This window comes from Oryx dammah, unplaced genomic scaffold (assembly GCF_014754425.2).
Source record: "Oryx dammah isolate SB20612 unplaced genomic scaffold, SCBI_Odam_1.1 HiC_scaffold_2, whole genome shotgun sequence".
In the NCBI taxonomy this organism is placed as follows: Eukaryota; Metazoa; Chordata; class Mammalia; order Artiodactyla; family Bovidae; genus Oryx; species Oryx dammah.
The window spans coordinates 183582984-183610766 of record NW_024070186.1 but is presented as its reverse complement, the minus strand read 5'-3'; the positions used below and the strand labels follow the sequence as shown (position 1 = coordinate 183610766).

Below are 27783 nucleotides of genomic sequence, written 5' to 3'. Positions count from 1 at the left end.
AAGACATAACCAAGGAGCAAGTGTAGAATGACTCCACACCCACAAACCCAGTTCCTGGAACCCTTTTGGGCTTATAGCCCCACTTGAATCCATGCCGATTCACCTAAGCCTAGGGAGACCCCCCAACTTTCCGCCTCTCCCCACCCACCTCAAACACAGGCACGGGTGGGGTAAGGATATAATACTTTATTCACTCTAACATGGGCGGAGGGGATGTAATGAGGGGGAAGTGGGCACGTTTCCAGGGATCCCGGTAGGGGAATCCTGTCTCCCAGGTCCAGGGCAGCCAGGCCTGCCAGTCTCATCCTATTCAAGACGCTGGTGGTGGGGCGGGGAGTTTGTCCAGATTAACGCAGCCCCAGGTTGAGATCCCAGAGTGCCCCTCCCCACCTGGAGGCTCGCACCCCGCGGAGAAAAGAAACGGCGGCTCAGCTGCCCTCACAATCTGGGCAGCGCTCGGTGGCAGTGGCTCCAGCTGGTAGCTTGAAGTCCCGGCCGCAGCCGGCGCAGATATAGAGACGGCGCCGCATATGCGCGCGACGATGGCGGATGAAATGCGAGCTGAGGCGGAAGCGCCGGCCGCACTCGGAGCAGGGATAGGGCCGCTCGCCAGTATGCGTGCGCGCATGCTCCGCCAGGTTGGAGCGGTGGCCGAAGCCGCGGCCGCACACAGGGCAGCGGTGCGGCTTCTCGCCCGTGTGCACGCGCCGGTGCTTGGCCAGCGCCGAGCTCTGGGCGAAGCGCGTGCCACAGTCGGCGCAGGCGTACGGCCTCTCGCCCGTGTGCGTGCGTCGGTGGCGCGCCAGGCAGGAACTGCCGCCGAAGGCGCGTCCGCAGTCCGGGCACGCGTACGGCTTCTCGCCCGTGTGCACGCGCAGATGCTGTGCATAGTTGGAGCTCTGCGCGAAGCGGCGGCCGCATTGTGCGCATGCGTACGGCTTCTCGCCCGTGTGGCGCCGCCGGTGCTGCCGCAGGTTCGAGGCGGCCGAGAAGCGCTTGTCGCACTCCGGGCACTCGTAAGGCCGTTCGCCCGTGTGGGTGCGGCTGTGTTTGGTCAGCGCCGACTTCTGCGAGAAGCGCCGGCCGCACTCCGTGCACGCAAAGGGCCGCTCGCCCGTGTGTATGCGGACGTGCTTGGCCAGTGTGGAGCGGCGTGCAAAGGCGCGGCCGCAGTCCCGGCACGCGTGTGGGCGTGCCGGGTCCGCCGACGGCGCTGGCGCCTCACTCGGGACCTGCGGGGAGAGGGGGACAGGTCAGCCCTGACGGAGAGACCCAGGAGCCGGGGACCTGGGGCTCCACCAGCTGCAGCCTCTCCGTCCCTCGTTTGTAAAGTCAAGTCAAGGGGTGCACTTCTCAGGACGGTTGTGCGCGTCTAATGAGAATTAACGCACATATCACAATGCCTGGTGTCATTCCAGCTATTCTTTATTAATTCAACCAAAATTTATTGAGCGCGTAATGTGCCAGACTCTGTTCTAGGAACTGAGGATTCAGCATTAAAATTTTTTTGAATTCATAATTTCAGGAAGAATGGCTGAAAGGGGTGCTGGTACTGGGGGGATGGTGCAAATTTAAATAGGGTTAAGAAACCTCACTGATGTCATGAGCCTTTACCTAAAGGAGGTGAAAGAGCAGGTTCCAGAGGGGAAAGCAAGGCCCCCGAGGCAAGAGTTTTTCTGTTCCAGGAATGGCAAGAAAAAGTGCCTAGGGCAGAACAGAGGAGGGGAGGAGTAATCCGTGGAGTGGTCCTTAAGGTATCTTAGCATAGAGCGTTGAGTGAGAATCTGATGAGGAACCAGTAGAGGAGATGTCCAGAAGGTTCTGAGCAATGAGGTACAGATAAGACTCATTTTAAAAGGTTCCACAGAATAGAGGAGGAGAAGGGGCAGAAACCCACCGAGGAGTCCCCTGTACTGCAGGCCAGAGAAGACAATGGCTTGGACCCAGGTGACAGAGGTGGAAAGTGAAAGTGGTAAGTGGTCTGTTTCTGGATATATTCTGCAATTGGAGACAGCCAACCTAATGATAGATTAGACATGAGATATAAAGAAAGAGAGGCGTCAAGACGACTCCAAGGATTTTGAGCTTAGCAACTGCAAAGGCGGAATTATCATCTACAGAATGGTTGGGGGGGGGGGGGGGTTGCAGGGGAACAACGAGTTGGTACCTGTGATCTGTTTCTGATCCTATCCGCAATTTTCCTGGACACATCTGGAGCTCAGGAGAGAGGCCCAGGCTGGAGATGTAAATTGGGAAGACATCAGCCTGCAGGGGATTTTTAAAGTCTTGAGACTGGATGAGTTCACCCAGGGACTAGAGAGAACTGGGAGGCAAGATGCAAAGCAGCCAGCAAAGGAGATTGAGCAGCCAGTGAGGTCAGAGACCCAGGAGAGCATGGTGTCTTAGAGCCAGGCTACAATCAAGTTCAGGCTCTTTAATAAACTTTTAAGAGCAAGCACCTATCATTTTTTTAAGCTGCACAAAAGGCAGCAAGGGTGAAACCCAAATACTCTGAGGCCTGAAATGAAAAGAATTTGAGAATAAATCAGTTTCATGAGGTCTGGGTCTCTAGAGATAAAATCAGAAGAAAGAAATGCTTTATAAGAGGCAAATGAAGGGAAAACAGTTTGTACTAACAGTAAAGAGGAGTACTGAGGATACACTGCTTCCTTGGTAGAAAAGAGAAGGCTCATCCTAGCAAAAGTGATGTTGAATCTCTGCTATGGACTAAGCAGGGCTTCCCTGGTGGCTCAGATGGTAAAGTGCCTGTCTGCAATGTGGGAGACCCAGGTTCAATCCGTGGGTTGGGAAGATCCCCTGGAGAAGGAAATGGCAGCCCACTCCAGTACTCTTGCCTGGAAAATCCCATGGACAGAGGAGCCTGGTAGGCTACAGTCCATGGGGTCACAAAGAGTCAGGCATGACTGAGAGACACACTTTCATGGACTAAGCAAATAGAATATTAATTCATGACCAAGTGAAAAAACAGGCATGTATTAAGGATAAGACAGCATTAGCTTCTGTCTCCCCATATTCTTTCTTTACCAAGTAATTATCATTATTCTTTTATAGATAAAGAAACAGCTTAAGAGAGGTGACAATTAGGGAGTAGTAAGGCCTTTTTCTGAAGCTGTAAGGAGAGCAGCTTCAGGGCCTTCAAGATCCTTTGTTAAAGACTAGCTTTTTGGGACTCCCCTGGTGGTCCAGTGGCTAAGCTTCCATGCTCCCAATGCAGGGGGCCCAGGTTCAATCCCTAGTCAGGGAACTAGATCCTACATCCCACAACTAAGACCTGGCATAGCCAAAATAATCAATTAATTAATTTTAAAAAGACAGCAGCTTTTTGGTAACCTCAGAAATGTGGGGCTTCCCTTGTGGCTCAGCTGGTCAAGAAACTGCCTGCCATGTGGGAGACCTGGGTTCAGTCCCTGGGTTGGGAAGATCCCCTGGAGAAGGGAGAGGCTACCCACTTCAGTATTCTGGCCTGGAGAATTCCACGGACTGAATATAGTCCAAGGGGTCGTAGAGGGTCAGACATGACTGAGCCACTTTCACTTTCACTTTTTCAGAAATGTGGAAACGAAGCAGTTTGAAAAATTAGTCACCAACCAAAGCAACCCTGGCTACAGCAGTTATATAATGATATTAGTGATAACAACATTAGAGTATAAGATTTGACAGTGTTGTTATATACATTATTGTATTAAATCCTCTGTCACCCCTCTCCCCCACCCCTACCCCCAGGATCAGGCATTATCTTTTGGTAACTGAGAAAACTTAGCTGAGAGAGATTAAATTGATATAGCCCATGAGAGTCAGGACTGACTTTTTTGAGTTCTCATCCTTCAGCAGTAGGCTACACTGCTTGCCTGCACTCAGAGTGCCAAGATGTGCCAGCGGCTGGATTCCAAGTGCCTGGCACTCTCCAAGAGGGATTCAAGGTTAAAATACAACTTGATACTTTAAATTGAGAAACTCCCCACAGCAATTTGGCACAGTCTGAATTCAAGGTCACACTTTCCAGTCTTGCCCTGGTTTTAACAACTATGGGGTTTATATAGTGGAAATAATTTTTCTCATTATATCTATATTTTTCTGGCCCATTTTTTTCTTTGGCATCCTTCTTTTAGGTGACTGTCCAGTCTGAGGACTTTCTTAACCCTGGATTCACTAATTTGGGAAAAAGAAATTCTTCACACAAGTAACCCTGGAATCTCCAACTCCAGGAGGAGAGGCCTTGGGTGCTCCAGGAAGAATCTTGGTAAGAGGGGTTGAGTCTAGCTCATTAAGACCCCAGGCAAGTCCCTCACTCCTCCTGCCTCACTGAACCAAGGAGGGCAAGGTAGGCTAGGTAACATCAAGTATTTCCAGACTTGAAGTATGCACATTACAGAATGCAGGAGGCTTCTAAGTATTATGTAGGCTTACTTTTATCTTAGTATGATCATCATGTATTTATCTTCATGATTATTAGAAGAACAACAGATCACATGAAACCCAGTTTTATCGGCATTATTGTTCAGATGAAAGTAAATTTATTTATCAAAACAACATGAATCTATTTGAAGAAGGCAACTAAGTAAATGAGCACAACAGGTGAGTAATAGACACGTGAATGAAGTTTGGCAAATACCAGACTTACATGTCTTTTCAATTCTACAACTGTCAGATTTTTAAATTAAAATAATGGGTATCTGCACTCTTAACATGACAGCACTAGGGGGATAATGTAGTATAATAATATGATAATCCAAGTATTTAAAGTTAGAGATTTTTGTCTTTCTGCTTAAGTTTAAAAAAAGAGCAAACGTTCCAGTTTCTTCTTCAACCATTACTTTTCTAATTAATAAATAACTACCATTTACTAAGCACTCACTATGTGCCAGGAACTGCAATAAATACTTTTCACCCATGTTCTTGTTTTAAATTCTCCCATCCCTTTGAGTTAGATTGTATTAGCTCCATTTTAAAATAAGGATAGAAGACTCCAAAGTAAGTGACTATCAAGGCCCTACAGCTGATCCATCACCAGGGCCAGGGTTTACACTGGAAGGCTGTCATTGTCCAAAATGCCTTTTCTCTCAGCCATGATGCAATCCTATCTCACTGACAAGCTTGAGGTCACCTCCACAGCTTGTCTCCCTCCCCTGGATTCTTTTAGCTATCCGAATCTCCCTTCTTTGGAGTACAGAGTATAAAATACAATCCTGACCTCCCTCATTCCTTGCTACAAGAAGGGTGGTCCGCAGACCAGCAGCGTCACGGGCAACTTGTTAGAAATGCAGAATCTCAAATCCCACTCCAAACCTACTGAATCAGAATCTTCACTTTAGCAAGATCCCCAAGTGGAATGTATGCATGTTAAAAATGAAAGCTGATCTAGAAGAGAGGCGCACTACTCCCAGAGAAAGCAGATGGGAAAAGTAAAGAGCATTTTACAGGCCAAAAGACCACATGGGCAAAGTCTTCGAGGTCAGGTGTACTTGAAACTGGAGCATGGGAAGGATGCTGACTGATGAAGCCATGAGGTTGAAGGATGAAGAGCTTGGAATGCCAAGAGTGGGAGCTTAGGGAAACAAAACTGCTCAAGGTTCAATTTTAAGCAAGGAAAGACAGAACTGGATGTACATAGAACCCTCTGGGAAAAAATCTTTCTATTCATTAAGACAGTTTGGATTTTGATAGGGGGTAAGAGACTAATCCCTGCGTGCAGCATAATTAGGGCCTGTCCTGGACAATGACTGGCCATGGGACTGGGTGAGAGCTGAGACTCATAGAATGTGGACACTGAGCTTTGGAGACCACTATTTCATAAGAACCCAGAGTCAAGGAGACCACACAGCAAGTTGATGAGCTATTTTGTGGGCACAGTGCTAAATCTTTGTGGGATGTGTGTGTGTAACTCATTTCTACTCTCCTCCAAATCCAGTCACCCACGTGATATTTAGACTGGATTTCAAGGATTTTACTTTCATTATCTCATTTTATAGATGAGAAAGCTGTTGAGGCAAAGCTGGTAAATGTGGTCGTTAGGATTTGAACCGACGCTTTTAACCACTAAGTGACACCATTCAGAGTGTAGCCCTACCACCCTTTCATGACTAGCCATGCCTACCTCCACCCTTCCCATCCTTAGCTCCAGCCACTCCAATCAATGTTCCCAAATATCTCCTTCTTTCCATCTTCCCTCCACTGCTGCCACTACCTTAGAGCAGGCTATCAGCCTTACTTGACCTGGTCTCCCCATAACAACCAACGATTCTTCTAAAAAGGAAATGTGATCATACCTCTTCTCTGATTTGAAGCTTCTCACGGCACTGCATAACCTAACACAGTAGGTACAAATCTATAGGCTGACTACACGCAAACAGTCTGGTCCATCTGTTTCTCTGGCCTTATCTTTTCTGAGCACTTGCTGTTTCCTCATCCTGGAATGCCCTTCCTCCTCCTCTATTTGCCATATTCCCACTAAGTTTACAAGGCCCATGTCAAAGTTATTTCCCTGAAACCTTTCCTACTGCCTTGAGTTATTTGCCTTCAATCCTCTGTCTAGGCCTCCATGTTGGTTTCCCTGTTCACATCCAGCCCCAGGATTCAGCCTTATTGAGGCCTTGATAAAAATGAGTTGAAACATCTCCAGAAGGATGACCTCGCCCAACGTCCTGAACTTTAGGAGGAAGAATGAATAATAATAGCAACAAATATGTACAGAATGTTTATTGTGTGCCAGACATAGTTCTAACTCTTTACAAGTATTAACTCATTTAATCCTTCCAATCCCAAGAAGTAGGTGCTATTATGATTTCACTTTTACCAATAAGGAAACTGAGGCACAAAGAGGTTAAACTTGCCAAAGGTCACACAGCTGGTAAGTAAGTGATGGAGTTGAAAGTCCACCCTAAACTCTGGAGTCTTGAGTTCTTAACTTACAGGCCAAAGGAGACCAGGGGATTCACAGGGCCGGAAGAGGCAGGCTGAGCTAGGAGGATGGGCCAAGGAGGCCTGAGAAAAACAGAACTAAACGAGCCAAGGCAGTGAAAGCGCGGAGTCCTAACCACTGAACCGCCAGGGAATTCCCTAAATAGTTATTTTGACTGGAAGAGGAGGCCACAGAAGCCAGCCCCCTCCCCCTAGGGCCCACCACACCCACTAGGGGGCAGCAGAACTTTCTTTTCCTGGGAACTGGCCCCTGTGCAGGAAGAAATCAGGGAACCCGGGCCCAGCAACCCTGCATATGGACACAAGGGCTGCTCTGGCTGGGGATGGGAGTAAGTTCTGGGAAATAGAAATATACCTAGTGGCAGCTAGGGTCCTGAAAGTGGAAATCTAACTCATACTTTGATCTCCTTAAAACTCCCCTCTTTAAACCTTCCACACCCTTGTCAGTCTAACCCTGCTACACATCAAGCTCCACGAGAAACCGAGGAGGGCATTTACTCTCCAGCACCCAGCACAGAGCCTGGCACAGTAGGCGTGACATCTGTATTGTGGCAGCATGGACAATGGGACAGAAGGATGGGTGGCCAACTCAGATTCTAAGCCTGAGAGTCCAGGGAAAGTAGGGGCAGGATCCCTGGCTTCTGACTGAGGGAGATTGGACCTGAACCAGATTTAGGGCCGATGGGACCCCCATGGTGTGGGACACGTACCTCCTTGTTGTCCATAGGGATCTTGAGTTTCACCACTTCATACTTCTCTTCACCCTCTTCCTCCTCACCCTTCACCAGCAGCACCATCTCCTCTTGCATCTCTTCCTCCTCCTCCTCCTCCGTCTGCTGTTCACCGGGCATCTTGGTGTCCTGGGGCAGGGAGCTGAGTCAGCTCAGGACCCGCCCCCTCGACCATGGCTCTGGCCCACACAAGGCGATGCAGCCGTGGCTTCTCCTCCCATGCCCAGATCTGTGTCTGACCCTCTTCCCTGTATCCCAGCCCGGCCCTAGGCCCCAGCCTTGTCCCGGGACCAGCTCGAAAGACTCATTCACGCTACTCATTCTGGCATTCAAGGCCCTGAACACTTCGAATCTCCAGCCCCAGTGAGACGCCACCCTCCCCGCGCTGAGTCACTCCCAGGAGCCTGGGTCAGCGGCCCGGAGCTCTAGGGCACGGGCTGGAGGCGGGATCGGGGCGGAGACCCTGGGGGGTGCGCACTCACCAGCCGCAGGTTCGGGCGCTCGCGCTGCCCCAGGCCAGGGCGCCGGGCGGTTGGGCACTCTGCGACGCCGCGACTCCGGGGGCGGGGCGTGGGCGGGGCCTCAGAGGCGACTGACCATTGGTTCAGAACACATAACTCCGCCCCCGAGGGGGAGGGGTCAGAGGACCCAGGCGTCCGGCCCAAACTGCCCTGGGAGGGTGGCAAGCCCACACCCAGCGCCTTCCGCTATTCCCTAACTCCTAAAGACCCCAGGCTGGCCTACTCGGTGTTCAACGTCCTCACAGTCCAGTTGTGACCTACCTTCAAGGCTCGTTTCCTGTGGCCGGCTCGGAGGTCTCCGTGGCGGCCAAGCGCGTCTGCTCCGCCCGAAATAGGCCACGTGCGCTCCCGCCCCTGCCTGGGCCTCTCGCTGGCGCCCCGCCTGGAGGGCGGACCCTGTTGCCTCCTTACCTCTTTCCTTCCCTCTTTTTGCCTCTTCTTCCATCTTTTCCGCTTTCCCGGCATTGCCTTGGGCAATGGTCTCTGAGGTAGCTTGCCCCTTTAGTACATACTTACCAACAGGCACCCAAGTTATCGCTGCCATTTATTGTGTGGTGCGCCTCTTGGGCGCCATCGTTATGCTAAGCCTTTTACACCCCTGATCTCACAAAGATGGGTCCATTTCACAGATGAGTTAACTGAATGAAGTTCAAGGAGGTAAACTGATTTACCTAAGTTTCACAGTAAGTGTTGTCATAGCATCTCTGACAGCCCAGTAGCCTAGGTGGAAATGTATAGCACACAGACCAGATCCAATCCACAGAAGTATTTTGGCCCTCAGGTTTAAAAGTAAACTTCAAAAAACGCCTGAGAGGTCTTTTACAAATTTTAATTCCCAACATTTAAAAATTGAGATAGTTCATATATAAAGATCTGTATTTTCCCACTTCTCTTGAAAAAGATACCTAATTCTCCTATTTTATGAATGGGGCAATGTGAATTCAGAAATGATGAAATAAAGAGAAATAACATTCAGTAAGTGCTTACAATCCCTAGTGTCCTTACAACCACCCTGTGGGGATCAATAATATTATCTTCCTTTGACAAATGAGGGAACTAAAAGCTTAGAGAGCTTAAGTAATTTGCTCAAAGTCACATAGCTGGTAAGTAACAAATTCCAAAGCTCATTTTGTTTCTGTTGCACCAAATTATCTCTCAGAACTGAGGTTACATGAGGAAATTGGTAGCAGAGCCAGGAGTGAAGCCTGATCCTCAATCTGCAGAACCCAGAGCATAATTTGGATGTTGGGATTACATCTGGTCAAAGTTTTGCTCTTCCTCAGACCTGTGAAAAGAGGGTAAATGAGTATGATAGAATCAGGATCCCCAAAATCACTTTGTGTTCATTCTCTCATCAAATATTTATTGAGCCCTACTGTGTGCCTGACACCATTTTAGATATTGGAGATGCAGGCATGAACAAAAGAGATGAAAACCTTGACTACTATGGCACTTCTCAGGGTGTACAAAATGTCAACAAGTAAATAAGGTAATTTCAGCTAAGGATAAGTATCAGAAGGAAATAGGACCAGATGGTGCAACAGGGGGTGGCTATGGTTGGGGGCTTCTTTAATGTGAGCAGGGAAGGCATCTCTTAGGAAATAATACATGAAACTTGAATGATGAGAAAGGGTTAATCATTTGAAAATCTAGATGAAGAATGTTCTAGACAGAACTACAGAAACTTTACGGTGAGATTAAAGTTGGCATGTCTGAGGGAAAGAGAGAAGACTTGTGTGGCTGGAGCCAAGTGAGGAGAAATGTCATGTGGGAGTTGGAAGAGAGGCAGGCAGGGGCCAGATTATGGCTGGAAATCTAGTAAAAGGCCAGACGTGCTTCGCCCTGATTCGGAGGATCAGTGAGGAGACTCAGCCGGGAGCAGTGAAAGTCCCCACTGGAAGGTCTTCCTACTGTGGGAGGATTTGGGAACAGACACTTGCAGAAGGAGGATCATGAACAAGTACCTGTCTGGAATCCGAGCTTGTTCCTGAGGATCTCTTAGTCTAGTAAAGAAGATCATGATTTTAAAACACACATGTAGGGCTTCCCTAGGGGCTAAGTGGTAAAGAATCCCCCTGCCAGTGCAGGAGAAGATTCCACATGCCATTGAGCATCTAAGCCTGCGTGCCACAACTATTGAGCCTGTGCTCTTGAGCCTGGCAGCCGCAGCTACTGGAGCCTGTGCGACTACAGCCTGTGCTCCACAACGAGAAGCCGCTGAAATGAGAAACCTGCGCGCTGCAACTAGAGAGTGGCCCGTGCAGCAACAAAGAGCCAGCACAGCCAAAAATAGTTTTAAAACGCAATAATACATTCTCCAGGGGATCTTCTCAACCCAGGGATTGAACCCAGGTCTCCTGCATTGTGGGCAGATTCTTTACTGTCTGAGCCATGAGGGAAGCCTAGATAATATTTTATATGAAAAATATACATATGAAAAGGAAATAATAGGTGTTCTGGCAGGAGATTAGTGGGATGAGTGAATAACTCCCTGGAAGGGAGTGGATATTGGGTACAGGCCTCACTGAAGAGATAGTGAGTGAGTGAAGTCGCTCAGTCATGTCCGACTCTTTCTGACCCCATGGACTGTAGCCTACCAGGCTCCTCAGTCCATGGAATTTTCCAGACAAGAGTACTGGAGTGGGTTGCCATTTCCTTCTCCACTGAAGAGATAAAGGACCTTCAAAGATGAGTGGGGGTTTTATGGACAAACAGGTAACAGTTTGTGAGATTGTGAACTCTTGTGGAGAGCACATCATGTTCAAGGACATCATTCACCAAAGTATTGAGGGAGTGCTATTATGTGCCAGGCCCCGTTTAGGACTAGGCAGTAGAAAATTGAATTTGGAAAAGTCTTTATCTGACTTTTCACTATTCTGCATTTCACTATTCGCCTTCAGCCTCAGTAGTTTACTTGAGCTCCTGAATCCCTAAGGACTTGGTACAGAGAACACACCATCCGGCATCCATCATTCTTTACGTCTTAACATAATTGCCACTTCTTTGAAGAGGCATTGGATCATGTAGGATTCTCTCCTACCTGCAAGCTTCCTGCATAGTCTTTACCACACTTGAAAATATTTGTTCAATGTTTATCTTCTGCATAGAAACTGAGGGCAGAAATTTTGTCTTGTTCATCTTTCTATGCCCAATACCCAGCACGCAGTAGGTAATGCTGTTGTTGAGTGTCTCTTTATCCTAAAGAAGCTCTTGATGTGTTAAGGGCTCAGAGGAAGGGGGTTCTAACCCAGGTTGGAAGTTTAGGGAAGGCTTCTGGGAGGAAGTAACGCTTAAGGTATTTGGATTGGGGGTGGGGAGCATTCCAAGTTATGAAAACAAAACATTTAAGAGGCACAGAGTTGAAATCACACAAGTGGAAGGTCTTGAATGCCAACTAAGGAGTTAAGTTTTACAGACAGGACATGCTGCTATACGGCAGAGTTTTTAATAGGGGAGTGATGTGGTCAAATTTTTACAAAGTTCACTGCAGATTAGCTTGGAAGCCGACCTGGTAGTGGGGAGACACGGAAACCAGCAGAAACGATCTTCCCAAAGGCCTCCATTAAAGTCTTTGAGGGGTGTGTGCATCTAAGGACAGAAGCCGCAAAGAACCCCGGGGCTGAAGTCAAAACACTGGGATTTCGAGTCTGTAACAACTTGGTAGGGATGGGAAGGCTGGGAGGAACCGCGCTGCAGCAAGCTTTCATTGGTTTCTAGGGAAGCCCGGCCAGTGGTTAAGATGTCGCGAGAACTTCTACCCAGGGACCGTTACCCCACGCAGATTAGCTGAAATGCCAAGCCAGCGAAGTTGCAGAGCAGTCTTGTACTTCGTTTCTTAGGTGGGTGAGCCGCCCTAGTCTTTTTGGTCCCTGGCCAATCAGGTCAGTTCCTTTTCCCCCCTTCCTCCCTACTGGCGCCCTCCTTGGAAAAAGCTGGGAATTAAGAGTCCAGCATCTAACGACGCACGGATGGCTGGGAAATATGGTTGCCTTTTCCAGGGCATAGAGACATCGCCTTTGGGCTATGCAGCCTAATGACCCGTTTCTCGACAAATAAAAAGGGGTCGTAGGGAGGCGGGGTTTCCCGGAAGGCAGAGCATCAGCGTCTGTGTCTTCTGCGCCCCTACCAGACCGGCTGGCCACTTTTTCTCCGGGTACTTGTCGCCATAGCAACAGCGCTTGCCTAACACCGACCCCCCACGCTCCCACCCGTGGCGTCGCGTTTTTCCTATTAAGGGTCGCGCTAGATCCTGTGGCGTAGGTGGCGCCTGTGGGCAGCCAGCACTCAGGTCTAGGGCATCGACTGACAGACCTGGTGGCCGTTTTTTAACCCGTTGCCTGAGCTAAAAAGCAGCTTTGACGACCCAATTTCTTTGACGGGCTCAAAGATGGCAAGTTTACACATGGCTTGTGGGTTTTGCCTGTGGTGACCCTTCAGCACCTTTTTCACCCCTCACGATGCACACACACGCACACACCAGTCCAAGCCTCAGATAAGAAGCAGTTTATTGGCGAGAAGACATGGAGATGTGGCTGTCAGGCCTTGGTTAGTTCCCTGGCCTTTCCTCACTCCTATACTGCCCTTCTCCCAGCCAATGTGTGTCTGCTGCCGTCCACCAGGACCTGGGCTTGGCATCCAAGAGCAGATGAGTGCTCATTCTGCTGTCTCACCTATTCTGTGTCCAGGTGGTCAGGGGAGTTGGGTCTGAACTCACTCCAAGTGTCCTCTTCCTGGCTCCGACCATGTCCAGTGGCCCAAGGCTGGGTACTGCCTGCCTACCAACAGTACTCTTCCCATCAGCAGGATGGTCAAGATGGCCCTGCCTCACTCTCACCCTTAACCTCAGAAGTCTCATTGCTTCTAGGTCTAACAAACCTGGTTCAGGATGCTTGGTCTGGGTGGGGGTGGAGGGGAAGGCAAGGTTGAAAGGGGTCAATTTACAGGTTAAGAGGCAGTAGGAATTTAGAATTCTTTAAGGGCCCTCAGGCTAACGCTAGTTTACCAACAGGTATTTATTGCCTGTTGTATTCCAGGCAGTGTTCTAGAAGCTGGGGGTATAAACCAAACTGGCAAGGTCCTGACCCAGCCCAGCCAGGACAGTTTCCTGAGCTTCAAGTCTCCAAATCTCTATTTCTATCTATTCACTCCTTTCTCCCCCCTTTCTTCCCTTCCTTCTCCCTCCCACCACCTCCCAGGCCCTTTCTTCTCTGCTTAAGCAGCAGATACCCTCCCTTTGGTCTCTTGGGCCTCCACCCTCCCTGGACCCCATCATTCCAGTCCCGTTGGTGGCTCCTCTTTGAGGGGCCTTGCCAGACCATCTCCTGTCCCAAAGGGCCTCAGGATCAGGTGCCCACGCTGGTGCTTGATACGGGCAGAACTGTCACCAAAGCCCTTGCCACACTCTGCACACTTGTATGGCTTCTCCCCAGTGTGTGTGCGCCTGTGTTTGACCAGGTCTGAGCTCCGGGGAAACTCCTTCCCGCAGAAGCCGCACACATGGGGCTGGCTGGGTCCAGAGGGCTGAGCCCGGACTCGTGATCGAGGGGCAGTGGGTGCTGGGCCAGGGGGGTTATGTGGCCTCAGGAGAGTGGATGGTGGTGGTGGCCTAGCCCGTTCCCCACGATGGGTGCGGAGGTGCTTGACTCGGGCTGAGCTGTCGGCAAAACCTTTGCCACATTCCGGGCAGAGGTAGGGTTTTTCCCCCGTGTGTACACGATGGTGTTTCACCAGGTCCGAGCTCCGGCGGAAGCCCTTGCCACACTCAGGGCACTTGTGGGGCTTGTCACCCTCCAGTGGTGGCGGCGGCTCTCCAGCCTGTGGGCCCCCAGGTTCCGGCTCCAAGCCAGGCAGGCCAAAAGGGCCATCCCCTGAGTGTGAAGGGCTTCGAGGCGTCAGCGGGGGGCTGGTGCCTAGAGGAGGTGGGGGCGGGCTGGAGCTAGGGGGTGGACTGGGGATCAGGGGGGCCAGAGGGTAGCCTGGGAAGCTGAAGTCCTGGGGCTCCATGTGAGTGAGGCGGTGGCGGAGGAGGGTGGAGCTGAGGCTGAAGGTACGGTCACACTCGGGACAGGCATGAGGCCTTTCGCCACTGTGGGTGCGGAGGTGCTTGACTCTCGCAGAGCTGTCAGCGAAGCCCTTGCCACACTCGGGGCAGAGGTAGGGCTTCTCTCCTGTGTGCACTCGCAGGTGCTTGACCAGATCTGACCCCCGGGCAAACTCCTTTCCACACACATCGCAGCCGAAGGGCTTGGGCCCCAGGTGACTGCGCTGGTGGCTCAGGAGGCTGCAGCTGAGCACAAATCTTTTGCCACAATCGGTGCAGATGTATGGCTTGTCCTGGGCCTTAGGTCCCTGTGTGGCTGCTGTGGCGGCTCGAGATGGCTGCCGCCGGGGCACCACGGGCCGGGGGGGCTGCTCCCCTCGGTGTGTCCGCTGGTGCTTTATACGGGCAGAACTGTCGCCAAAGCCCTTGCCACAGATGCCACACTTGTACGGCTTCTCGCCCGTGTGTGTCCGCTGGTGTTTCACCAGGTCTGAACTCTGCCGGAAGCTCTTGCCACATTCACCGCAGATAGTGGGGCGCTCGCCAGCCGGGATCCTGGACCGAGGAATCTTTGGGGGCCCCTGGGCTGGCGCCCGGGCTCTGTAGGGCTTTTCGCCACTATGAGTTCGTTGGTGTTTAATCCGGGCAGAGCTATCCCCAAAGCCCTTGCCACAGACCCCGCACTTGTAGGGCTTCTCCCCGGTGTGGGTTCGCTGGTGTTTCACCAGATCTGACATCTGCCGAAAGCTCTTGCCACATTCGCCACACACAGCAGCCCGATCACTAGCCTGGCCCCAGCGTGGTTCTCCTAGCAGGCGAGGGCCTCTGTCCCGAGCCTGAAGTTTTCCAGGCCCCTCCCTCTGGACCCACAGGTCATCCCAGGTCTGAATGCTTTTAGGTTTGAGAGAGGCATTTCCTACTTCATGACCTGGGGCCAAATCTTCCTCTTCCTTGAACTCCAAGTCATCCTCCTGTGGGGCATGTTCAAACTCATCTGGCTGAGAAATCTCCACATGCTCACTCCCTAGACCTGGGGAAAGAAAAAGGAGCGGTAGATCCTGCCTTTTGGCTCAGCCTTCCCTCTGAGGCTCAGATGGTAAAGAATCAGCCTGTGACGTGGGAAAAACAGGTTCGATCCCTGGGTTGGGAAGACCACCTGGAAAAGGGAATGGCCACCCACTCCAGTATTCTGGCCTGGAGAATTCCACAGACAGAGGAGCCTGGTGGGTCCATGGGATCGAAGAGTTGGACACGCTGAGCGATTAACACACTATCTTCAATAGCAGTCTCCCCAGAAAGGCATCCTTGACAATCTGTGGTAGCAAAGATCTCTCTCCTCTGAATTTCCGAAGCCCTTATATTGTCTGTGCCTCTCAGTAACAGTAACCTCCTTTTACCATGCCTTTCATATGTGCCAATCACTTAAGTAAGCATTACTGAATCCTTGCAAACAATCCTATGAGGTAATACTATTAACTGTCCCCATTTTACAGACATGCAGTCTCTGAGTCACTTGCTCAAGGATCTAAAGTAACAAAGCCAGGTTTCTAACTCGGGTCTGATTCCCAAGCCTGCTGTTAAGCCCTACCTTATATTCTATGTGGAAAGCCTGGTATTTACTAATTAGATTTTATCTTTTATTAGCCCAATCTGCAGTTTATTTCTTCAGTCATCTTGTATGTACCTGAGAGGAGCCAGACATACAGCTGTCCCTCAGGATACCTAGCGTTGGTAGGAGAAATAAGATAAAACACAAATAATTATAATTGCAGGCTCAGAATGAACTGTGCTGTCACTAGAGAGAGGACATTAGAGAGATAGGGCTAGGCTTTCACAGCACAGAAAAAAAGTAAACCATGGAAAGGAATGTGTGGAAAAGGATATTGGGACTGGATGAAGCATGGAAGATCTGAATTGAACGCTAGACTAACGCTTTTAATTAGTAGCAGAAGGGAGCTAGGGAAGATTTTTGTGGAGGGAGACAGGATGAAACCAGGACTCATATCAATGTGGCTGCACAGTGAGTGCAACACTGGAGAGAAAAGGGCTGAGGGGAGGCCGCTGCATTTGCCAGGATGAGACAGAACGAGGCCTGAAGTAGGACTGAAGCAGCGAGGATGATGATGACCGCAGGGGACGGGGAGAGAGTCCTTGAAATGATGCCCCTCAAGGCGTGTCGCTTAGTAGGTGCTCAGAAACACTGGTTCCCTCCCCCTCCCTGGCAGCACAATTCACGTTCTATTTTTCTGGGTCTGGGCTAGGCAAAGCCCAGAACTGGGGGCCCCACCCGGCCATTACCTGCCCATGGAGGTGCACCGCTTCGGCCCTCACCTGTGCGGGCGCCTCTCAGCTGCTCTCTCTCCTCTGAGCCACGGAGATCCGGACCCCAGGGCTCCACCGCGCGCTCCATCGCCGGCACGGCGCCCTAAGCAAGGAGACAGACACAATTTCACGGTCACACAGCCATGTGCGGACGGCGGGGCCCTGCCGCTGCCCTCTGCCGGCCGGCACGGGCACCGGACAGCATTCGGGTGTCCGAGGTACGGGGCGCGGCTCCGGTGACCCTCGCCCGCGCCACCGGTCCCCCCTGCACCTGCTGCTCCTTCCGGCGCGCAGCCGCCCCCTTCCCCTCCCGCCGCTACCGCTGCCCCTTCAGCCGCCGCTTCCGCCAGTCCGGGGCCCTCCGGAGCTCCTCCGCGGGGCTCCGGTGCCCGTGCCACCAGTGGCTAGGGGATCGGGCTCGGCGCCAAACGAGGAGGGGGCTCGGACACGGGCGTCCCGGGGGCGGCCGCTGGGGGCGGGGACGGGAAGCGGAAGCGCCGGGCGGCACCGGGCCGCTCTAGGACCCTGGAGGAGCTGCACGCCTGTGGGGGCCGCCCGTGTCCTCTGGAGCTCGGTGGCCGGCGGGCAGCCGCGTGCCGCGGAGAGGGCTACTCTGAGCCAAGTCCAATTGCCCGAACTCTGTGGTATTAACCGTATGTTTCCTGGGCTGGAGCTGGATGCGGAGGGCCGAAGACTCTTCCTAATTGTCGCTGTGTCCGGCCACCCGCGCCGACCTCCGGAGGTGGCAGACAGCTCCAGCCACCCCAGCCTGGAGAAACAAAGAGACAGCCAAAGACAGACCCAGGGAAAGGGGTGGGGGAAAGACCAAGGCAGACAAAGGGCGGCAGAGGGCGGCGGAGACCCCAGACGGGGCGGGGGCGGGGCGCCGAGACGCAGGAAACAAAGCCGGGCTGGTCGGCGAGGCCGAGGGCCGGGGGTGGGGGCTGGGCTGGGCTGGGGGAGACCGAGGCGGCATCGGAAGCTAGTGGCAGACGCCACATAAATGCTGGGGAGAGGCAGGCCGATGGACTTAGACTTGGATCCGGAGACTCACAGAGTCGTAACCCAAAGAGCCCCTAGTCAGAGGATGCAAAGGCAGAGAGACCGAGAGACTGCAGCGGACCAAACACACAGGAGCAAAAGACTGGCCTCCTGAAACAAAGACATGTAGAAACAGATAAGAGAGATATAAAGTCGCTGAAGCAGAGTCGGAGGAACTGGGCAGGGCACCTGGAGAGAAACAGGCCCGGAGGCAGAGGAACAAAGAGTGAAACTAGCAGAGACAAAGAGAGACGGACGCATAGAAAAGAGGCCATGGGAAGATTAGGGACAGGCCTACGGCGCTACAAAAGGACCCAGGGAGAAGCGAAAACATTAAACCTTGTTTCCCAGCTTGGTGCGGCCCTGGTTGGGGCTGTTTCAGTGGTCCCAGGGGTGTGATTCCCCAGTATCTCCTCTGGGCATGTTTGCCTTTGGGGAGTGGGTGGGGTGCCTCTGTTTGCAGCTCACCTAATGATGGAGAGAGTTAATTAAGATTTGTATATTAGTCAACACTTATTAGTGCCTCAGTACTATGCCAACAGTTTGATAAAGAGATAAAGCACATGTAAGAGTTGTCTTTGGGGTGCTACCATTTTAAAGGGGCAAGCACACAATTCATGATAAATAACTGTAAGGGCGTGCGAGTTATGTGCACTAATTCAAGATATTATAGTATGGGAGACCAGGAAGACGTCTTTGTGGGAATGAGCGTGCACAAATGTTTGTTGTTTAGTTGCTAAGCCATGTCCAACTCTTTGTGACCCCATGACAAGCTTCCCTGTCCTTCACTGTCTCCCGGAGTTTGTTCACATTCATGTTCATTGAGTTGGTGATGCTATCTAACCATCTCATGCTCTGTTGCCCCCTTCTCCTCCTGCCCTCAATCTTTCCCAGCATCAGACTCTTCCCATGAGTCAGCTCTTTGCATCAGGGGCCAAAGTATTGGAGCTTAAACTTCAGCATCAATCCTTCCAATTAATATTCAGGGTTGATTTCCTTTAGGATTGACTGGTTTGGTCTCCTTGCTGTCCGAGAGACCCTCAAAAGTCTTCTCCAGTACTGCAGTTAGAAGCATTAATTATTTGGTGCTCAGCCTTCTTTATGGCCCAATTTCTCACATTTAGAACATGGAGACATACAGATGTGTGGACAATCTACAATGACCTAATGAACAAAGATATGATAGGAATGTGGTACAGAGAGAAACCTGTAGAGTTTAGTGGCTGCGGACATTGTCTTTAAGGTCATTCATGCAAAGTTTTATTCCTGATCTTGTCATTTACTCCCTTTAATCTTGGGTGGGGAAGTTACTTCTGTTTCCTGAACTGTAAAATGGAGATACTACCTAATTTGAATGGTTGAGAATATGTGTAAAGTACTCAGTAAAAAATGTCAGTGTGACTCTTTGGGCTGAAGTAACCAAGGAAGAAGGTGGTGTTTTCAAGCTGATCCTTTCAATCAGCCAAGATTTCAGCAAAGTCCAGAGCCTGGCTGAAGGGGACCCTGAATGAAGAACTCCAGGCACAGTGGCTCACACACTAATGGAAAACCTACTATGCGCTAGAAGCTTAGGGATCCAAAGATGATTAAGGGGACTTTCCTGGTCATCTGGTGGCTAAGGCTCCAAGCTCCCAGTGCAGAGGACACGGATTCAATTCCTGGTTGGGGAGCTAGATCCCACATGCTGTAACTAAAAGATCCCTGATGTGCAATGAAGATTGAAGATCCTGCATGCTGCAGCTAAAACTTGGAGCAGGCAAATACATACATACATACATATATATATATATATATATATATATGAAAAAATGGAAGTGTTAGTCGCTCAGTTGTGTCCAACTCTGCAGTCCCATGGACTGTAGCCTGCCAGGTTCCTCTGTCCATGGAATTCTCCAGGTAAAGAATAGTGGAGTGGGAAGTCATTCCCTTCTCCAGGGGATCATCCCAAACCAGGGATCAAACCCGGGCTTCCTGCATTGCAGGCAAATTCTGCAGATACTTTACTGTCTGAGCCACGAGGGAAGCCCTATATAGACTGTAATTATATATTCAGTTCAGTTCAGTCGCTCAGTCATGTCCGACTCTTTGCGACCCCATGAATCGCAGCACGCCAGGCTTCCCTGTCCGTCACCAACTCCCGGAGTTCATTCAGACTTGCGTCCGTCAAGTCAGTGATGCCATCCAGCCATCTCATCCTCGGTCGTCCCCTTCTTCTCCTGCCCCCAATCCCTCCCAGCATCAAAGTCTTTTCCAAAGAGTCAACTCTTCTCATGAGGTGGCCAAAGTACTGAAGTTTCAGCTTTAGCATCATTCCTTCCAAAGAAATCCCAGGGTTGATCTCCCTCAGAATGGACTGGTTGGATCTCCTTGCAGTCCAAGGGACTCTCAAGAGTCTTCTCCAACACCACAGTTCAAAAGCATCAGTTCTTCAGCACTCAGCCTTCTTCACAGTCCACTCACATCCATACATGACCACAGGAAAAACCATAGCCTTTTCTAGACGGACCTTAGTTGGCAAAGTAATGTCTCTGCTTTTGAATATACTATCTAGGTTGGTCATAACTTTTCTTCCAAGGAGTAAGCGTCTTTTAATTTCATGGCTGCAATCACCATCTGCAGTGATTTTGGAGCCCCCCAAAAATAAAGTCTGACACTGTTTCCACTGTTTCCCCATCTATTTCCCATGAAGTGATGGGACCGGATGCCATGATCTTCGTTTTCTGAATGTTGAGCTTTAAGCCAACTTTTTCACTCTCCTCTTTGACTTTCATCAAGAGGCTTTTTAGTTCCTCTTCACTTTCTGCCATAAGGGTGGTGTCATCTGCATATCTGAGGTTATTGATATTTCTCCCAGCAATCTTGATTCCAGCTTGTGTTTCTTCCAGTCCAGTGTTTCTCATGATGTACTCTGCGTATAAGTTAAATAAGCAAGGTGACAATATACAGCCTTGACATATGTACTCCTATTTGGAGCAGTCTGTTGTTCCATGTCCAGTTCTAACTGTTGCTTCCTGACCTGCATACAAATTTTTATATATATATATTTATTTATTTATGACATGACAATCTCCATGATTATCCTCAAAAAAGGAAAATAAATAATAGCTCTGATTAATGTGTCATAAGTTTACATAATAGGAAAGTAGTGGAAGCTGCAGATAAGATGCTAAGTTAATGATTAGTTCCACAAACATTTCCTGGGGGTCGAACATGTACCAGGCACATTGCTGGGAAATGGAGGTAAGAGGGTACCAAAATGGCAAAGAGCCAGTCCCTCTTGGAGGGAACCCCCCAAAGGCTGGTCAGCCCTTATGCCATAGTCACTTGTAGAACAAGGTCTAACTTTTAGAAGATGAAACCTGGAGTTATTGGGTCTGAATCTGAACTCAGGTCTGAAGATATAGAAGCCCTTCCAGGGATGTCTGGTAGGGCCATAGGTGGTTATGAACATATGATGGTGAGATGAAAAAGAAGTAATCGAGGTGATTATGAAATGGTAAGACTGCTGTCTACCATTCACTGCCCCATAGAAACCTCAAGAGGGGATCTACCTTTCTCCAAACAGGCCCCAAAGTTTATCATTATAAAGTCTTTATCCCAGGAATGACTAAGCATAATTTGTTGGAATTAATAAGCATGTAAATGGAATATTATGTTACTACTAATTCATGTCATTTCTGAACTTAACCAGGCCACGAATCTTTTTTGAGGGTGTTTGTTAATATGCACAAATGCCTTAAATGTGTGACTTCCTTTGACTCTGTAATTCCCCTTATAGAAATGAGGCCCAAGGAAATGGTTTGGACAAGTGCACAATGATAGCACCACATAGTCATCCCAGCTCAGCGTTGTTTATCACGGGGAAGAGTGGGAATCAACCTAAATGTGTTTGTGTGCACTAAGTCGCTTCAGTCACGTCCTACTCTTTGCAACCCTATGGACCGTAGCCGCCAGGCTTCTCTGTCCGTGAGATTCTCCTGGCAAGAATACAGCCCAGACACTTCCACTCCATTTCCTCCTCCAAGGTATCTTCCCGACCCAGGGATCAAATCTAAATGTCTTATGTCTTCTGCATTGGCAGGCGGGTTCTTTACTAGTGCCACCTAAATACTAAGCCCATCAACCCACTAAGCAGCTATGAAAACGATAATGTAGGCTAAGACGCCACACTCCCAATGCACGGGGCCCAGCTTCTATCCCCCAAGCCGCAATTAAGACCCGGCACAGCCAAATAAATAAATAAATACAAATGAAATATAAGTGTATATAAATGATAATGAAATAAAATTATTAAAAAATGATAATGTAGATGTGTGTTTATGATCATAGACTTACAGGACATAGTAAATGACAAAAACAGGTTTCTAAAATTATAGTATGATCTTAGTTTTGTGAATATATATTTATTCATATGCATAGGCATATGAGAAAATCCAGAAGGATGAAAATCAAAATGAGGTTATATCAGTAATGATATTAGATGTATGTTTTTCTAACCATTTGCAGTTGCTCATTTTCCCATGAGAATATGTGTTGGTTATACAATAAATAAATGAATATACATGTTATTTTTCTCTTGTTTTCTTTTTCTGTTGAGGTATAGTTGATTTACAATATTATATAAGCTTCAGGTGTGTGAGATAGTGATTCACAATTTTTAAAGATTATACTGCATTTATAGTTATTATAAAATGTTGGCCCTATTTCTTGTGCTGTATGATATATCCTTGTAGTTTATTTATTTTACACATAGAAGCTTGTATCTCTTAATCTCTCAGCCTTATCTTGCCCTTCTCCCTCCCAAGTCCTTACTGGTAACCACCAGTTTACTCTCTAGATCTGTGAGTCTCTTTCTGTTTTGTTATATTCATTAGCTTGCTTTATTTTTAGATTCCATATGTAAGGATAATATATAGTATTTGTCTTTGTCTGACATTTCACTAAGCATATTACTCTCCAAGTCCATCCATGTTGTTGCAAATGGCAAAATTTTATTCTTTTTTATGACTGAGGCACCCCACTCCAGTACTCTTGCCTGGAAAATCCCATGGACAGAGAAACCTGGTAGGCTGCAGTCCGTGGGGTCGCTAAGAGTCGACTGAGTGACTTCACTTTCACTTTCATGCACTGGAGAAGGAAATGGCAACCCACTCCAGTGTTCTTGCCTGGAGAATCCCAGGAACAGGGGAGCCTGGTGGGCTGCCGTCTATGGGGTCGCACAGAGTCGGACATGACTGAAGCGACTTAGCAGCGGCAGGTAGTACTCCATTGTGTGTGTGTGTGTGTGTGTAACACCACATCTTATTTATCCATTCATCTGTTGATGGGGGCATCTGTTGCTCCCACATTTTGGCTGTTATTGCTTCCATACTTTGGACACTGGGATGCATGTATCTTTCTGAGTTAGTGCTTTTATTTTCTTCGGATCCATGCCCATGAGTGGTATTGTTGGATCACATGGTGGTTCTATTTTTAGTTGTTTACAGACCCTCCATACTGTTTTCCACATTGGCTACACCAATTTACATTCCCACCGACAGTGTACGAGGGTTCTCTTTTCTCTACATCCTTGCCAACATTTGTTATTTGTGGTCTTTTTGATGATAGCCATTCTGACAGGTGTGTCCATGTTATTTTCTTAAAGGTTGTTGAGTAATTTGGGGAAGAGCCTGATTTGAGTCTGAAACCAGGGCAGGGGCAAAACAGTGAGGGATGTAGGTAGGAAGGGCTGCTTTTTCTCATCAGTAAAAAGGACTTGAAAATCAACTGGATATATTTGCAGAGGGCAAGGGAGGGAGGCGTTCAGAGTTTTAACTAAAATGGTAGGGCTGCTTAGCCTCATGAGAAGTGCAGAAGGAAGGGTTGTGGTGCCGGGGAAAGGTGTAATTATCCCGTCCCTCGGCTTCTCAAAGTACTCTGTTTATCTCCTTATTACACTACATTTTTAGCACCAGTGGTGTGTGTCACACTTACTTGTGGCTGTCTCCATCTCCCCAGCGGGCGGCAACCCTGACTGATTTCACTCCGTCTGGATTCTCAGCAACTGATCCAGAAGAGCAGTCGCTAGGTTGGAGCTATTGGCACCGTCATACCTCTCAGCTCATGTCATAGCAAGAGAGCATTCAAGCTTATCTTTTATGTCAGGCACTGCTAAGAGTTTTATGTGTATCAGAGAGATAATCCTCATCATGGCTCTATGAGGTGAAATTATTAACAAATCATTTAACAGATACAGAAACAAAATCACAGGAAAGTTAAAGTAAGATGGCCAGGATCACACAGCTCTTAATCCCTATATGTTTTTATAAGCATATGAAACCTGAACAACTTCTGTGAATTCAGTGTGGCAGGAGTATGCAATCCCATATGATAGATGAGGAAAGTAAGGGCCAGAGGGGTGGTTTTCCCAGGGTTACAGAAAGGGAGTACTAAAAATGAGGTTGAAGGACTTCCCTGGTGGTCCAGTGGTTTTGAATCTGCCTGCCAAAGATATGTGTTTGATCCCTGGTCTGGGAAGATCCCACATGCTATGGGGCAACTAAGCCCGTGTGCCACAACTACAGAGCTCAGGCACTACAACTGCTGAAGCCCACACTCTAGAGGCTGTGCTCAGCAACTAGAGTAGTCCCCACTCGCTGCAACTAGAGAAAGCCTGCGTGCAGCAACTAAGACCCGGCACAGCCAAAAATTAATAATTTGAAATATACATATATATAATAAAAATGAGGTTGACAAGGATAAGATGTCAGCATGGATGGATCTTAAAAGTTAATGCTAATTGAATAAATTAATAAGTAGAAATATATATTAACACAGATAACTATTTGTGGGTCAACTGGTAAATAATCAGTCTGCAATGCGGGAGACCTGGGTTTGATTCCTGGGTTGGGAAGATGCCCTGGAGAAGGGAAAGGCTACCCACTCCAGTATTCTAGCCTGGAGAATTCCACAAACTCTATAGTCCATGAGGTCGCAAAGAGTCGGACACGACTGAATGTCTTTCACTACTACACTACTATTTGTGTAAATATTTGTGTACTATGTCCATGTAATACATACATAGTGGAAGTCGCTCAGTCATGTCCAACTCTTTGTGGCCCCATGGGCTGTAGCCTGCCAGGCTCCTCTGTCTATGGAATTCTCCAGACCAGAATACTGGAGTGCGTAGCTGTTCCCTTTTCCAGGAATCTTCCCAACCCAGGGATTGAACCCAGGTCTCCTGCATTGCAGGCAGATTCTTTACCTTCTGAGCCACCAGGGAAGCCCATTACATACATAACATATATATAACACATATGTAAACACATACAACTATTTCTGTAAACATTTGTGTACTGTAAACTACACATTTTTCAAAATATATACGAACAAAAAAAATTACACATTGTGCACATTAGAGTGGTTGCCTTAGGATAAAGGAGGGTGCTATGAGGCTGTATTAACTCAGGCTGACATAACAGAGAACCACAGACTAGAAGTCTTAAACAACAGATATTTATTTTCTCATAATTCTGGAGACTGGAAGTCCAAGATCAAAATGCCAGCAGAGGCTGTTTCTGGTGAGGCCTCCTTTCTTGGGTTGCAGACAGCCACCTTCTCACTGTCTTCACATGGCCTTTTCTCTGTGCATGCGCAGAGATTGCTGGTGTCTTTTTTTATAAGGACACCAGATCTATCCAATCAGGGCCCCACCCTCCTGACCTCATTTAACCTTAATTACCTCCTTAAAGGTCTTACTTCTGAATATAGTCATGGGGGTTAGGCCTCCAACACATGAAGGTGGGAGGGAGGACACAACAGGGGCTAAATGGGAAATGAAAAATAGAACCACAAGGAGTGAAGGACGGAAATGGGGTTGGAGCAATAGGCAGGATCCAGACCAAGCAATGGGCTTCCCTGGTGGGTCAGATGGTAATCTGCCTGCAATGCAGGAGACGTGGGTTCTATCCCTGGGTCAGGAAGATCTCCTGGAGAAGGGAATGGCTACCCACTCTAGTATTCTTGTCAGGAAAATCTCACGGACAGAGGAGCCTGGTGGGCTATAGCCCATGGAGTTGCAGAGTCAGACACGAATGAGTGACTAACACACACACACACACACACCAAACAGTGCTTTATAGGTCATATTAAGGTTCAGAGAGATCATTCAGTTCATAAGTTCTAAAGTTGGGGTGTGTGTGTGTGTGCGCGTGCACACACACACCAAGCAGGAGATGCAGGTTCGATCCCTGGGTTAGGACGATCTCCTGGAGAAGGAAATGGCAACCCAACCCACTCCAGTATTCTTACCTGGCCTGGACAGAGGAGCCTGGTGGGCTACAGTCATGGAGTTGCAAACAAGTCAGGTACAACTTAGTGACTAAACAACAACAACAGGTGTACATATATATTAATATATATGTATATATGGTATGTTGTATGCATAAATGATTAGCTCCAAAGCCTGTGTCATCCAAAACCACTGATTCCTGATAAAAAGTCTAAGTGTGTGCATTTCATCTTACTATGAAAAAATGGAGTTCAGAGAGGGCAAATGACTTGCCCGAGATCACACAGCAAGTGGTAGAACTGAGGTCTGGGAAGTTCTGACTCCAAAGACAAGTTCCTTTTACACATTCTGTAGCCTCCCTGCCTTTTCCCTAACTAACTTCCATCACTCACTCTTTCATACATTCATTTATCTGGTATATTATTTATTGGCACCTTCTTGGTGCCAGGCCCTGTGCAAGACACCAGGGATATAAACATTAGGAAGACATAGTTCCTGCCCTCAGAAAGCTCAGCCAGGAGTAGAAGAGACAGCCAGGTAAGCAAAGGTGGGCATTGGAGGGGCTATGAAAGGTGCTGGGGAGTCCAGAGGATGGAAAATGACTCTTCCTTTTGTGGGTGGGGAAGATTTCATAAAGGAAGAAGAAGAACCCTTTGAATCAAACTCTTGAGAGACAGAGTTCACCTGGTGCAGAAGAAGGAAAAGTCCAATATAGACAGAGCCAAGGGTGCTACCCTGGTGACTCAGTGGTAAAGAATCCACCTGTCAGTGCAGGAGACATGGGTTCCATCCCTGATCTGGGAAGATCCCATATGCCAAGGAGTAAGTAAGCCTGTGCACCACTACTGAGACTGCTCTAGAGCCCACAAGCTGCAACTCCTGAAGCCTTGCACCTACAGCCTGTGCTTTGCAGCAAGAGGAGCCATCGTAATGAGAAGCCTGTATGTCTCAACCAGAGAGAAGTCCTTGCTCACTGAAGCTAGAGAAAAGCCCCTGCAGCAATTAAGACCCAGCACAGGCAAAAATAAACAAAATCGTAGACAGAGCCAAGGATGTGGGCACTTGCCAAGGGCGAATCAGAGGAGGTGATGAGGTCAGATGCAGGAGGCTTTGGCCAGGACCCTCAGACTTGATTAAGATCACTGGGAAGTCCATGAAGGGTTTTGAGCAGAGGAGTGCCTTCGCTAGGATTCTGAAGGCAGGCTCTCTGGCAGTAGTATCCAAAGACCTGATGTCCTTTTTTAAGAATCCAGTGCATGAGCTGGGGAGGAAAATAGTTAGTCCCTCCTACCCTCAATCTTGTTGCTTTTGGTCCACTCAGACCCTTGGAAATTGTTTAAAATTTCATTATTTTTAATTGGAAGATAATTGTTTTACAGTGGTGTGTTGGTTTATGCCATACCACAGCATGAATCAGTCATAAGTATATATATATATATATATATATATATATATATATATATATATATATCCCCTCTCTTTTGAGCCTTCTCCCTACCTCACCCCCATCCCACCCCTCGAGGTCATCACAGAGCACCAGGCTGAAACTGTTTTAAACTGTCTTTATCCAAGCCTTCACCTCACTTGCTAGAGAGACCAACCCACTTCCTTCCTCTTTGCTTAAACCCTACCTTCCATCAGGGTGATGGGGCCACAGTGGGGCTTAGAATAAACGTGTAGAGAGAACAGAGGGATTGAGGCTTCCGATCAGGGTGATGGGCAAAGGGACCCAGGAATCGAGAACCAGCTGTTCTCATCTTGGTTTTCCCCACTCTCTGAGCCAGTTGGAGCATCTCAACTCCTATACTGCCCGCCCCCTTGTTTGCCGCCCTCAACTTCCTGCCCCACCAGAGGAAGTGGGGAGAGCTATCAGGTGCAGCAACAGCTATCGGGGCCATGGTGAGTCCTTACGCCCAGGAA

At 48.8% G+C, this 27783-nt stretch overlaps 2 protein-coding genes across 4 annotated transcripts; both read right to left on the bottom strand.

Annotated features, from left to right (window-relative positions):
• Positions 1 to 168: 168 nt before the first annotated feature.
• ZNF771 (zinc finger protein 771) lies at positions 169 to 8536 on the bottom strand. 2 transcript variants are annotated; one of them, XM_040259350.1, is made up of 3 exons: positions 8453 to 8536; positions 7650 to 7799; positions 169 to 1232 (listed from the first exon to the last, which is right to left on the bottom strand). In XM_040259350.1, the coding sequence occupies exons 2-3, from the start codon at positions 7788 to 7790 to the stop codon at positions 429 to 431; spliced, it is 945 nt and encodes a 314-aa protein (XP_040115284.1). In that variant the 5' UTR covers positions 7791 to 7799; positions 8453 to 8536; the 3' UTR covers positions 169 to 428. The 2 variants fall into 2 exon arrangements, with proteins under 2 accessions (XP_040115284.1, XP_040115277.1); XM_040259343.1 differs by having other exon boundaries at positions 8153 to 8488.
• A 4142-nt stretch (positions 8537 to 12678) lies between these two features.
• Positions 12679 to 17429, bottom strand: ZNF48 (zinc finger protein 48). 2 transcript variants are annotated; one of them, XM_040258799.1, is made up of 3 exons: positions 17206 to 17429; positions 16563 to 16656; positions 12679 to 15261 (listed from the first exon to the last, which is right to left on the bottom strand). In XM_040258799.1, exons 2-3 carry the CDS (start codon positions 16639 to 16641, stop codon positions 13460 to 13462), a joined length of 1881 nt encoding a protein of 626 aa, XP_040114733.1. In that variant the 5' UTR covers positions 16642 to 16656; positions 17206 to 17429; the 3' UTR covers positions 12679 to 13459. The 2 variants fall into 2 exon arrangements, with proteins under 2 accessions (XP_040114733.1, XP_040114724.1); XM_040258790.1 differs by lacking the exon at positions 17206 to 17429 and adding an exon at positions 16825 to 16845 and having other exon boundaries at positions 16530 to 16656.
• Positions 17430 to 27783: the final 10354 nt, after the last annotated feature.